The 14,217-nt window shown below is 45.6% G+C and overlaps 1 protein-coding gene across 1 annotated transcript; it reads right to left on the reverse strand.

Annotated features, from left to right (window-relative positions):
• Positions 1–8,884: 8,884 nt before the first annotated feature.
• Positions 8,885–9,614, reverse strand: LOC135367286 (uncharacterized). The gene has a single exon (XM_064600487.1). It carries the CDS (start codon positions 9,612–9,614, stop codon positions 8,892–8,894), a length of 723 nt encoding a protein of 240 aa, XP_064456557.1. The 3' UTR covers positions 8,885–8,891.
• Positions 9,615–14,217: the final 4,603 nt, after the last annotated feature.

Genomic DNA, 14,217 nt, shown 5'->3' on the forward strand with positions numbered 1-14,217 from the left:
CAGGAAGCCTTAAAAATCCCTAAGGCGGGAAATATTAATCCCAACCGATCACTCTGACATCGCCTATGGGGTGATTTTTTACGATGAACTATATCTTTCTCCCCACTAGGACTGTCCAGGAGGAAGGCTGGAAACTGCCTGTAAAATACAAGTGCATCCCCGTGGTCGCATGGAAGATGTAAATTGCGACCAAAGTGGATTGCCTAAAGTCGAACAATCGATGTCGTCAACGTTTCCTGGACGACGACTAACGTACTACAGCGCACCAACACACCACCGAAGGCATGGACACATTCCCAAGCCGCAGAGACGATTGATAGTTACAAGACGCGGCTCCACAAGATGACCGTCGTTCAAGGCGACGGGGTACCCTATACATGCTGAGCTACAACGTGGAAGTGGAGCACGAATTGGTCAACGGCGAGATCAAGAACCCAGGCAGGCATATAAGCTTCAGCATATGTGGTTTCACTTTTAGAGCCCCTACATGGGTTCCAAATTACGTGTCAAGAAGATGCGGTGACGTCTCTGGGTGTGGTGGCTCGTGAGTGGGAACATATTGCAATGACCCAGAATTGACAAAGCTGGACCAACGTTGGACCAATGTGGAGTATATGGGCACAATATTTCCAAGATTGCCCCAATTTTGGGTAAAGACCAGCGTCATGGCCGAGTGGGCTAAGGCGTCCGCTCGTTGGTGGTAACCAAGGTCGGGCTGTAGACTGGGAGGTGGTGGGTTCGAATCTTACCGCCGGCTGTGCTTCTGAGGTTTTTCCTGGGCTTTCCGAAGACTTTCCAGACGAATGCCGGCACAGTCGGCCCAGGACGCATACTAATCCCTCTGTCCCCCACTCCTTCCTGCTGTCCTCCCTCCGTCTGTCCACATCTGTACGCCGCTCATAGCCACGGTTGCTTCGCGGCGCTAGCACGCAATCAAAAAATAATAATTTTGGCTAAAGATTGGACCTATTATTTAGGCAAAACTGTAACTGGTAGAAAAAGGTGTGATAGCAAAGGCGTGATTGTGTATCACAAATTGTTTCAGAAACGTCTGACGTTACTAAAGGAGCAATGATGTGACATTTAACGTGGCTTGAAACCCATCATCATCTGTCAAGCTGTCCATTAGGAGCAACCATGCAACATATTTTCGCTCTGCATCGTGTTGTAACTGGGTGATTCCATCTCAAGTCAGGCACATTTAAGCACCTAGTCGTCAAGAACTCAGTTATTTGTACACAATATTTTCCAGAGAAGCGATAACACAGATCACATTACTTGCAAGGTATAACCTGGCTGGACGATGCCGTTAATGTTGAGGCCCGGTATGTTTCTGGGAAACTTGCTTCTAGTAAGAAAAGCGTAGTTCTCTCTTTTTTTTTACTTAAGGTGGCTACCATTGCACCGCATAATCGGCACAGTACACGCGATCCATACTGTACTTGGAATTCATGTCGGAAACACAAGCCACCGTCTCAGAACGTCGCTGAACTTAACGTGAGCGGCATTGAGATTCGACTGTGAGAAAAACGAGTCAGAAAGACACAAAATATATTGCTAGGACGGGAATTGCCGTAGGCCTGCATCCTGAGCTCTGTCGTTCAAGACCAGAGACGTTGGCTATAGCACACGCCACTGATCCTGTTAGCTTTGTGGCGTTGTTCTCCCGGTAGAGGTGTACATCTTGTGCACCGTGTAGAGGACGGTGGTCTTCCTCTACATGAGCCCCGACCGGCGATGATGGTATGCCACGGAGAGGCGATGACGGTGGCCTGTCTCCATGGCCGCGCCGGTGGAACTGAAGCCGGTGCTCCACGCGCGTGGCCATCGTTGTCGTCGTTGTCGTCATCCGCTACAGGGGTCCCCCGGCCGTCAGATGCGTTGCGGACGCATCGCAAGAACAGGGAACAGCGGGAACAGGGGCACGGCACGCGTTGGCGGCATTTCAGAGAGGATGAAGACGGGAACAGCATCCGTGTGTAGGTAGTCATCCCTGTGGTAGGTGTGGACGGGAACAGCGATCCGTCGCAGAGAGAGTGAGGCGCTCGGTGTCGTGGTCCTGGGGCGCCGCGACCGGCACGGGAGCCGAAGCTCGATAGTCCCAGGTGGAGTGAGTGAGGTGCCGAGACGGGCTTAAGCGTGCCGAGGCGTCGGCTGCCGCGACTGCCGCAACCGGCAGGTGAGCGCAAGGCTCGAGTGTCGCGGCCGGCAGTGAGAAGCGTGAGAAGACTTGAGCGAAGAGAGAAGCGTAGGTGAGAGAGAGCGAAGAGTGCGGTAGGAGTGAAGGTGGGCCGTGTGTGCCGGAGGTAGTGGTGCTCGATGGCGTGGTCAGAAATTTGGGATGGTGAAGGGCCGAATTGCTCCGGACGTGATGTTCTTTGTCCGGGTCACCAAATGTAGAGGACGGTGGTCTTCCTCTACATGAGCCCCGACCGGCGATGATGGTATGCCACGGAGAGGCGATGACGGTGGCCTGTCTCCATGGCCGCGCCGGTGGAACTGAAGCCGGTGCTCCACGCGCGTGGCCATCGTTGTCGTCGTTGTCGTCGTCCGCTACACACCGCACCCCACGTTCGTTGCGCGCTATCCCGAGTTGTGCTGAAAGGGAACCTTCCCTTTTGCGGAAACAGGTAGGTCATAGGCTAGGCTGTATAACTACAAAACTTGAAGGAAATCGGAGGTGGGGTTTTTGAGAAACGAGAGTAAAAAAAAAAAAAACATTTTTAGAGCATAGCTCTACTCTGCACCCCCTTGCTGAAAGGGGGCAAGGCACAGACATGCAAATTTGACATCAATTCAAAGAGCACGCTTCGACCTACACGCCGCTACTTCATAGATCTCGATGGCGTATATAGGAGGAGTAAGGCGCAAAGACAAATATGAGCAAAATCTAATTTTGTTGTAATGGTAATTTTTAATTCAAGATCAAGTAGGAATTGACCCGTGCTATTTGTGCACGCTGAAAGTCGTTGTACCTGACATATTGCGCAACAAAAATCTATAGTTTGGGAACGTCCGATAGCAAGGAATACAATACCAAAGTTGCTCCGCAGGCAGCTCCGCCGCCGAGCTGATTTGTTTGGGATTTTTTTTTTTTTCTGGCGGACCACAACACATAGAGCCAAAATATTTATTGCTCCTGTGTGTACGCGTGTTGCAGTACAACATATATTTTTTCAAAGGAAATCTGCGATGGTGTCCGGACCACCCTGCCCGAGTTGTGATGGGGTTACCCAACTGCGAAAACAAATTTAACAAAACAGCCGGAGAAAGCAGATGCGGAAGGCTGAAACGTGGCGTAAGGAATATCCCCTTTCCTTTTTTTTTCTTTGTTCTCAGTTCACGCGGCGCGCATACCTGCTTTAGTTAATCCGCCCTACGCCACGAGCCACCTGCACGGCAGCAACGTTGCATCACGACGTTCCCTCGTTCTCCGATACGCTCCTTTCACGAGTGGAGGATTTCTTAAAGGTGTGCGGAACAGAGGACATCGCACGCGCTCTGTAGGTCACCTGCACTCTCGTTCTTTCACATGTTATTTCTTGCAGAACTTGTTTTAGATCTTGTAAATATTTGGGGGCGGAAACTTCAGTGCTCCGTTTATGTCTGCGATTTTTTCGGCGCCTAGAGGACTGATGAGAAAAGCAGGTGCATTGCACATGCATTTATCTTGTTTAGAGTGCAGTTTTCTGCAGCATCAAATAAGAGGCTCAGAGTGCTCTTGGATTGTGTCTCAGAATGGCAAAAGTAGCGGGTGACCGGCACAAATCCAGAGTTTACCGTTACGTCCCTGGAAGCCCCCCACATACAGACAGCTCTTTTACCCAGGCCTATCAGGCGGATTCCTCCAAGACGGGAGGAAAAGAACGGAGACATGGTGACCAAACAAACGCTGTTTCTCATATGCTGGTTAGAAGCGCATTATGAAAACTTTGAATATTGGGAATATTTGTTTACCAGTACTCGACTAATATTGGGAGTACTGGCGGAACTTTGGTAGAACTGGCTTGTCACTATTGGGCCGGTATTAGTAATACTCGCAGAACATTGGCAATACCGGCTGGTCAATATTTGCCACATTTGCCAATAGGGGCAGTGTTGTAAGCCAGCCTTAGACCGATATTGGACGAATAGTGGTGTGTTGCGTGGGTAGAGAAGGGAAACTCACCGCAATGTTGTGCAGAAACAGTCGAAATATGCAGCCATCGAAAAAGCCTGTTCAGCTGTTCTGCTCCCTCGAAGAGCTCTAAACAGAACTCCGACCTGTCTTCGCGTCGCGTTCACCATAATTCATCATCTCATATTAAGCTCTGTGAGCTGGAGTAGGCTCCTGTGGCTAGCACGGGGAACAACAACAACTTTATTTTGAAGCCCGCATTCCTCGGCAACATAGCCCTGGCCCACTATCCTGACCCATCTCTGCCACCGGACATAGTCACCCCTCCCAGGCCTCCAAAGCGTGTCACATGGGCTCCGACTCCGCTCGCCCCAACACGTTCCTCCGGAACTCTGAAAGGGGGGCATATGTAGTGCGACGACAACAGCGACACTACATTCCTCCCACGCCACGCGCTCTTGCCTCACGCAGGAATAAAACGTTTCTTTTTTCGTTCACCGACAACGACGGTTCTAGCCTGTCCTTATTCTCCAGTGAGAACCCCACACTGGTGACCCGAAACATCCCATGTTACCACCAGTTCTCCTTCAATTATTGTTGTTGTTGTTGTTGAAAGGATATAAAGAAGGAGTACACATTTTTGTTCCAAATGTAATATTGCAGTAATATCTTCAGCGGAGAACGAACATGTTAATCCAGCGGAAATCCAGAATATTGCACTTACAAGAGATCAGGATAACAGCGAAGATGTCTCTGCTCATGGCAACAGTCTCTACTGTAACGCTTTGCGCTTCCAAGCTGTAGTGCGCTGTTGCGTACGTGAGAATTGTTAGACGTGCTTTCCCTCACCACTTGCAAGTCAAAGCAGTATCATTTAATTTATCTAAGCAAGAAAGGATAGCACTATGGAATCTCAAGTCTTGTGATGATATCATAATCAGGCCCGCTGATAAAGGCGGACGAATTGCCGTGATGAATACTTCAGACTACGTCAGCAAAGCAAATGAGCACCTCAGTGATGCTAGGTTCTACAAGCCTCTTGACTCTGACCCCACTCCACTATTTTGTCGCACAATTAACCAAAAGATCAGCGCGCTAATCACTAACGATTCTATTCCACGTAACATTGCGGAGTTCATTAGACCCAAAAATGCTACTCCAGGTTCATTTTACCTATTGATTAAGGTACACAAGAAGAATAACCCCGGCAGGCCTATAATATCAGGAATAAACACACCCACCGAAAACATTTCTCTCCTTTTAGATCATTGTATCAAACACGTTCCTCCGCTTCTGTCCTCTTACGTAAAAGACACCAATGACTTTCTCCTCAAAGTCGATTCGATTAATAAGCAGAACAGCGATTTGAGCAACGTCATCTTGGCTACTATGGATGTTACATCCCTTTATACAAACATACCACACGATGAGGGTCTCGATGCGGTTAAAGTTTTTCTTGAATCTTTCCCGTCTGAAGTTCTCCAGACAGCAGCTGTCCTCTCGCTCCTCGAGCTTGTGCTCATGCACAACAACTTTAACGAAAAACATTTTGTCCAAATTCAAGGTGCAGCAATGGGGTCACGCGTGTCTCCCAACTATGCGAATCTTTTCATGGGGCAATTCGAAGAAAAAACATTAGCATCCTTCCCGATCAAACCTTTAGTCTTCTTAAGGTACATTGACGACATTTTCATCGTATGGTCGGGTGATGAACCATCCTTAATTGCGTTTTTCGAGCATTTTAACTCCGTACATCACGCCATCAAGTTCACGTGTAATCTTTCCCACGCATCCGTGAATTTTCTAGCCGTGACTGTCTCTATACAGTCTGGTAAGCTGGTCACGAATCTATACAAGAAACCCACTGACAAACGCCAGTACCTTCATTTTAACAGCTACCATCCTAATACTCAGAAAAGGAACATCCCCTTTGGTCAATTCACACGTCTAAAACGCATATGCTCTAACCCAGAAGATTTTGAGGCATGGGCTGAAGAAATGTCGAACGATTTTAGAAAACGAAACTACCCTCCCAACCTTATAAACAATGCTCTCTCCGCGTGCAAATCTCTAGATCGGGAAAAATTACTTTCACATGAACCGCGGCAGCAACAAAACCCCTTATCCTTCGTTACCGCCTATAACAAAGCACTGAGTGGCGCAGGGTCCATCTTCACCCGCCATCTCAACATACTTCACAGCGACGAAAAACTTACAATAATTTTTCCTGCTCCCCCCAATATCACATTCCGTCGATCACGTAACATTCGTAACTTACTAGTTTCATCCCGTCTATCCCGACCAAATCCTGGGTGTTCCCCTTGTGGCAACAAACGCTGCCAAACATGTCATTTCATTACCCCATGTACATTTATCTCGAGCACTTCAAACTCTTTTATTTTCGAAATCCGACAGGGATTGCACTGCAAGTCTTTTAACGTATGTTACCTTATTATGTGTGCTAAATGTTGTCTAAATGTTGTGCTAAATGCCATAAATCCGATATTGTTAATAACCATCCTACACCCCTTTCTACACATTTTAACCTTCCTGGACACGCTTTAGGTACAGACCTCAAAATCGTTATCCTTGAATCGGGTTATAACAGTGACATGAAGCGCAAAAATCGCGAATCCTTTTTAATTGCAAAATTCCAGTCTCTGATGCCTCATGGTTTAAACATCCACGCAGGCCCACTACAATTATTTAACCCGTAAATATCATTTTTCAAATGAAAAAAGATAATGATAAACACACACACACAACTCTCCAATCCACCTTTTGCCATGGAAGTGGCGCCGTCTGTTAGGAAATGAGGTCGCGTCTGGGTTCGAGCGTAGACGGTTGTGAATTTCCACGCGTTGTCTGCTGTTCATTTAGCTGTGTCGTTCACTTCATTTATTGACGCTGTGCTGCGATTGATCGCAAAATGATCGAAGAGGACGGCGTACCTTTTCCGTTCTTGCATTCTGCATGGACTGGCAATCTATCAGCGTGCATAAGTGTGCGACAAGAGCAGGTGTGGGAGTACTTAAACAGCAACACGCCATCCGTAAAACAAGCGCACCGCGGCTGGTCCTTTATGATGGAGGGACATGTGCGGAACGTAATGATTAATACTGTTTCGGCGGATTCTGAGTTGTTGCTTATCAGAGGAGTTTGCACCCCATCAATGAAAGCCGGACAACATGTTGTGTCGGCATGGTTCCGGCGCAACGATGGTCGTATCCTTGGTGGTCACTGCACTTGTGTTGCCGGGTAAGTCGTCTGTCTAGCTTTACGTTGGCAAAAGCGCGTTACAGCAAGGGTCGGAGTCCTATGTATGTCATTGTTGTTACTTTTGAGGCTCAGTGAAACGTGCCACCACGTTGCGGGGCTGTTATTTTATATGACAGAGAAAGCTCATGGACTTGCTGCGAATCCACCGTCATGCACCGATCTGCCTTGTCAGTGGATTATCCCCAGCAAGTGTGAGTTTGTGCGATATACTCCCTAGCATAAACCATTTTAGTTGTGATCCACATAATTAAGTTCAGTTTTAATGGAGGAGAGCTCTCACCTAACTAATCTTATTCCCAATGCAGCCAAAGAACGTGGTCCACCTGTTCCTTTGCAAGATATAACCTTCAGAAAATTTATTGTCAACAAGCCAACACCACAAGTGAAGAAAAGAACGTACAGTCCATGTCACGGAGCGCAAGGGTACTCCCATCCTGAGTACAACACTCTGGAAGAGAAGCTTACAGAATGCTGCCCCTCTCTGCAGTGGCTCAGGTATAGCAGCCCTTCAAGCAGCCGCTCAAACAAACCAAAACCTATCATTGATGATGATGATGAAGATCTTTGGGAAGCAAGGGCTGTGCATGAAGTACAGCAGTACATGAACTGTATATTCCCAATGTCAACGGAAGAGAGGGAGAACATCACAGAACAGACAAAGGGACAGGCTGAGAATAAGAAGTGGCACAAAGAAAGGACCGGGCGCATTACAGCATCCAACTTTGGGCGTATTGTCAACTGTGAAAAACCGGACAAACTGCTCAGAGACATACTGTATCCACGACAACAGGTTGCAGCTAAACCACTAATTTATGGAAGACAGCACGAGGGTCATGCAGTACAGGCATACAGGGAAATTCTCTCGCTATATGGGAAACATGTGATGATTTATGACACTGGTCTCCACATCCACCCTGAGCACAACTTCTTAGCTGCGTCACCTGACAGGATTGTGGTTGTGGACGGTGAAGAAGGTCTCCTCGAGGTGAAATGCCCTTACAGCAAACAGGGCATGTCACCATTAGAAGCCTGTGCATCTAAGGACTTCTGCTGTGAAGTGATTGGCAATGAAATAATGCTCAAACGGACACATGGTTATTACATGCAGGTGCAAGGCCAAATGGCTATCACGGGACACAAGTGGTGCGATTTTGTGATTTGGACAAACCATCCTGAGTTTGCCAGGTCCATTAACATCGAAAGAATATGTTTTGATAAGGACTTTTGGGAAGACAGGTGCCTGCCAGCATTACTGTACTTTGCAGAGCGTGCCCTCATGCCTGAGGTAATGACGAGGCGAGTGCGCCGACTGGGCACCCTAGGACCTTATGTTTCGTACAAAAAATATGTGAAAGGGTATTATGGAGCAAGTGCAAAAGGAGACCTCAAAATACATATAAGGAGACTCCGCTGAAGTTACATGTTGCTATTTTATTGAGCAGGTCCACACACATGCACATCAGGCTAAGGCTCTGCAACGTGCTAACTTCACATTTTAGTCTGTGTCATCCTTAATCAAAAGACAGCGAAAGTTACTTAGGTAACAACAGACATGGAATATATGCTCTGCTATATCCACCATATTGATTGGAAAGGGCTTGTCTAGAATGTGAAATGCCTTAACTCTTCTGATCACGCGTTCAACATGTACTCTAGCACTCGCCACACTTCTTGTGTTCAGAACTGCCTCACGAGACATTTGAGCTTCTCCCCTCACCCTAAAAGGAGGATAGTATACATCAATTCCTGGAGGAACACATGGGAAGGTAAAACCCTTGTCTACCATAATAGCATCACCAGGTTCGAGGCGATCAAACAATCCACTTTTCTCAACAACATGAACATCAGATACAGACCCTCCCCAGAGTCTCGACACAAAACTTATATAACCATCCGGGGTACATCCAATAACAACTTTGTACGTGTTATAGTGTTTGTAGTGCGAAAATGTCTGTCTTTGTGCTTTCAGAGAAGACGGTTTCTGAATTCTGACTTCTGTTGCATCCAGCACCAATCTGGTATTCGGAAACTTCATAAATGCCTTCGGCAGATGTGGTTTTATCTGGTCAACTGTTGGGAAGGATGTAATGCTCTTCAGTTCGTGATTAAGAAAATTTATCCACGTGGCAAATACTTTACTGAAATGACCTTCAGATATCCCGAAATTTCGAGAGATCTCTTTTCCAGACATGCCGTTCCTTAGTCTGACCAGGATCATGAAAAATTCTTCCATCAGCTCTCTTTCTCGTACAATTGGCCAGCATGGCGCCAAAACACAGGAGGAACTTCGAAAATGGCGGTTGCCTTCCAACCACTTCGAGACCCGCGCGGAGCAAGGAAGGAGGAGAGGATGCGCGCAAGCGCGCTCGCTTTTTTGAAAATGGTGGATTTCCACATTTTCTTCGTTTGTTTCTCTCCTGAGACCACCTCCGTCTTCACGTTCTCACGGTCCACCGGTCACCTTTGTACTCCGCACCTGTGTCCTCATTCCGTCGCCATACCCCCCCCCCCCCCCTTTTTATCCTTAATTCATCGAAAGTCACCAACAAGTGTTCTCGTTTCCTGTGTATAACCCCTGGGGCTCGCGTTATGTTTCGCTTCTGATACCCCTGCTTTTGTATTTATGTTCTTTTGATTTTTATCTGTGTTTGCATCCTTTCCATAAACCTGTTACCCTCTCATGCCAGAACTCCCCCGTCAACTGTAGACAGGGTGTCCCAGAAAACGTGTCATTGAATTATAATAAAAAAACTACACCACCTAGAGTTATGCGGTCAATGGCATTTGTTCTTACTGGGTTTTTGCCACCTCCTCATGTGAATGTCGTGTAATGTAAGTTTAATTACGTAAATTTTTGCGAGCTTAAGTCGGAAATTTGCCTAGTAAATGTCACTTTTTTACCCCACCAATGTGAAGAGCGTGTCTAATTTAGTCAAAATAATGATAATTGACAGGGATATTCAGGAGCTATCCCATCGGAAAAAATAGCCGAACATCATGCTCTACGGAGGTCGCACAGAATTTTTCAGCGCAATCTTTGTCAGTCCGACGAAAGGAGGTTGGAAACCCAGCCCTCCCCGACATCGCAGAAAGAGATAAAACAGGCACGGCTTATCACGTACGACTTTCGCTGGGATAATGCTTTCCCTCTCCCAATTTCAGGAACTGTTACTTTTTCTACTATCACTCTGTGGGCTGGCTTCGGAACCTCCTTTCGTCGCACTGAGAGCGATTGCGCTCACAAAGTCATCGCGCGCTATGGTCCGGTGCTGCGAAAAGCATGATATTCGGCTATTTTTTCCGATGGGATAGCTCGTGAATATCTCTGTGAATTACCATGAATTTGAGTGAATTCGGCACGCTCTTCATCTTGGTGGGGTAAAAAAGTGACCTTTACTTGGCAAATTTCCGAGTTCAGTTCACAAATATTTACATAATTAAACTTGGAGTACATGACATTCACATTAGGAGGTGGCAAAAACCTAATAAGAACAAATGCTGTTGACCGCATGATTCTAGGTGGCGTAGTTTTTTTATTATAATTCAATGACACGTTTTCTGGGACACCCTGTATATGTGCCTGTACCATGTTTATATTTTTGTAACCTGAAGAAGTGCAGTCTCGTGCACGAAAGTCTTGTTTACCATGTGTAAATAAATAAGTTGTTCCTACCGTTTAATATCACTCTTTGATTTACTCACCACCGGCAACTTGACATCGGCTATTGTTTCTGCCTTCGTATCTTTTAGTATTTATGTAATTACACTGCATTTTTTGGTTACTTAATTGAAGCCCATATGTCTTCAAGTTCCCTTGTCTATCCGAGACAAAGGAACTTGTGGCGGTTAGCAACTCAATAACGATTATTAATTATTTGCGCTTCCCATAGCGATATCAATGATAGTTTAAAAGCCAAAGGAGAAAAGGATGCTGACCGTACTTATTGTGACTGCAAAGGTTAGCAGCGCGCGGTTTGATCCCTTCGAAGAAATCTCATTTCATTTCCTGCACGTTTAAACGACTCACCAAGTATCCCCATTAAAATAAATTTGTCGTTCTCAAGAAAATCTGTTTACTTTCTATTGTTTCTTTGAGTACACACATCGATGCAACATCAACAGGATGCAAAGCATTGACGTTCACACCCGAGTTCCTGTCAGACTGGCTTTCTAAGAAGACGCTACTAAGAATGATTTTTAATGCGGCCATTGCGTAGCGGAAATCGTTATCAATCAGTCAGTCAAGCATGTCATTCGTTAGCATGATCCATTCGGTTGTGACGGTTTTATTCACAAAGTGCTGCGCTAATGCCTATTAAAATTCGCGTTCGATTAGTTGCACTATTTGTATGTACCGAATGGAAGACAGTTATAGGCTCCGTCAATGCGCACTGCGTATAAAATGTGTAAAATGAATTAATTGCATAATATTGCAGGAATCGGGTGGTCTTTTTTTTTCGCGTTTCATTTTTTTTTCTTTCCTTTTTCTTCTTTTTTAGTGATTCAATCAGACGCTGCTGAATATGCGTTTGAACATGATCATTGTACATTGCAGACAGTTATGATAATCAATTCGATCGCTTCATTTTGTTCGCGACTGCCAGCTCTACCACCAACGAGGACTCACATCGGATTATGTGGTATTTTTATAGCAAGAACAGTTATAATTTTGGTCATGAATAATACGTATAAAATGACTGAAGTGAATAAATCGTCTAGGGTGAACTTGACTAATTGGGACTCCTATGGAAAACCAGTGTTCAAGTCTGAAAGGTTAAACCCCATAGATGAACATAGATGAACAAAAAAAATGTTTAAGAAATTGTGATAAAACCCCACAGCCGAGTACATAAGAAACACTTTCGTAGGAGGGGAAAATGCTACTGCGTATAAAGATGTACGCAAAAGCGCTGTACTTCGAGAAGAAGCATAGTACGCGTCACACACATAAGTGTTGCTATAACCAAACCCAACCAACCTAAAATGTATAACTGATATTCAGTATCTATTTTAGTTCGACGCAATAACCGCTTGAGAGCGCACAGAAGCAATCTTATCAAACAAATACGGACACGTGCAATACTTAGTACAATCACATGGGAATGCACACAAGACGCAATTTTTATGGACCAGAGTCTGCATTAAGGAAAACAGTCAATCAATGGATACATCACGTAGGCGTCCATCCTTCTGCTTTTCTTTTTTCATTCTGGCACATATGATGAAACTAAGCTTCAACATATAAAGCTCAATCGCTGAAGTATCAAAACCTGGCAAGCAACAGGAACTGAAGGCTTCCGGCTCCTTAATGTCAAAGGATGGCTTTCGTAACTGCAGCTGGTGTATTTGTCATGTCAGTGACTCATATCGTGTTGAAGACGCTTATGGTGACTTTTTGTAGAAGGCCCCAAGAAGTTTCATTATTTTGCCACACCTCTTAGCGTCGAGCCCACCTGCGGCACACAGGGAGTGTTTACCATAGATTGAGAAGTTACCCGTCAAAAAGAACTCGTTACAAGTTAAGTTACCGTGTGAAAAATGTAACTAAGTTAATAACGAAGTTCTTCAGCTTGAAATGTAACTCCCAGTTATTGAGTTACTTAAAAAAAAGAACGAGTTACTTCCAAGTTACTTCGGACGCAAAATAGCATTACGTAGGCGCAGCGCGCGTGAGCAGCTGAGTTAGACCTTGAGTTGCCTGCGGAGGAGTGCAACACGCTTAGATCGTTTTCGTATATGTCCAACAATAGACCTCTCCCTGTTTGTAAACAAATAACGTCATAGTGTTCGACAGCGCGACAAATTTGTTAGAATTGAAGCACACTCGCAGCTAGAGGTGAACAAGGTCGCGCCCGAAAGCCATGTCTTGAGGGGATTACGATATGGTCCCTTGAAAGGACGCGACCCTCTGTCCTGCTTTTATTTCAATGGGAGGCAGCGAACAAGTGCCCGTTCGTGGAACCCAGCCCTCTCCTTCCGATTTGTTTCGGTTTCAGTCTGTCCACCATTGTCATGATGACGTTTATCTGGTAAAGGTCTATTCGAACGCTTTGCATCTTACTCCCTGTGGGCGCACAATGGTTCAGCTTCATTTCAATGGCAGCGGTTCTCACTTCCTCAATAAAATACTGTCATTGATTGAATATCACGTTTTATGGCAAAAAATGCCACGAAGGAACCGGAGAGAAAACAAGAAAATATATGTGGACGCAAGTGAAAAGCGAGTTAAAAGTAACTTGGAACTTAAGTTACTTTGGCAAAGTTACCTGAAAAAGGAACGAGTTCCTCTGAAAGTTACCACGGCGCAAAAGTACTGAGTTAAGTTACAAGTTACCAAAAAAAGGAACTTAGTTACAGTAACGACTTACTTGTAACGAGTTACTTCGAACTCTGGTGTTTAGCATGCTGGCTGAATCGCCTGATTTCTGCGGGACTCCGTACACTTCATGTGTCTGTTCATTGTGGAAACCCAGTCAACACCGACTGTTAGTGGAATGTAGAATATACGTTGTCTAATGCTGATTAATGTTGAACAATGTTGAATGTGGAAGGATAAGGCTGAACCAACACTGTTTCAACTTTACCTGGTCAACGGTGGATTGCGAACGTAACGAAAAACGTTGATGTTCCATGAGCCACTCAACTGTAGATATACACAGCAAATATTTTCCTTGATTCTACATTGTACCTACAACATATTGTCAACCTTTATCACGAATGGAAAAGTCGTTGCTTCTTCAGTGCGCATCAAATTGTTTCGCCGACATGGTTCTACTGCTTCTACCAACCGCATCCAACAAACTCACAATGCAGTGGTGGGG

The sequence above is a fragment of the Ornithodoros turicata genome, chromosome 1 (genome assembly GCF_037126465.1).
Source record: "Ornithodoros turicata isolate Travis chromosome 1, ASM3712646v1, whole genome shotgun sequence".
Classification (NCBI taxonomy): Eukaryota; Metazoa; Arthropoda; class Arachnida; order Ixodida; family Argasidae; genus Ornithodoros; species Ornithodoros turicata.

Excerpts from the sequence above, each read along its gene's own strand:
- LOC135367286 (XM_064600487.1), bottom strand. The coding sequence starts at position 9,614 with ATGATCCTGGTCAGACTAAGGAACGGCATGTCTGGAAAAGAGATCTCT.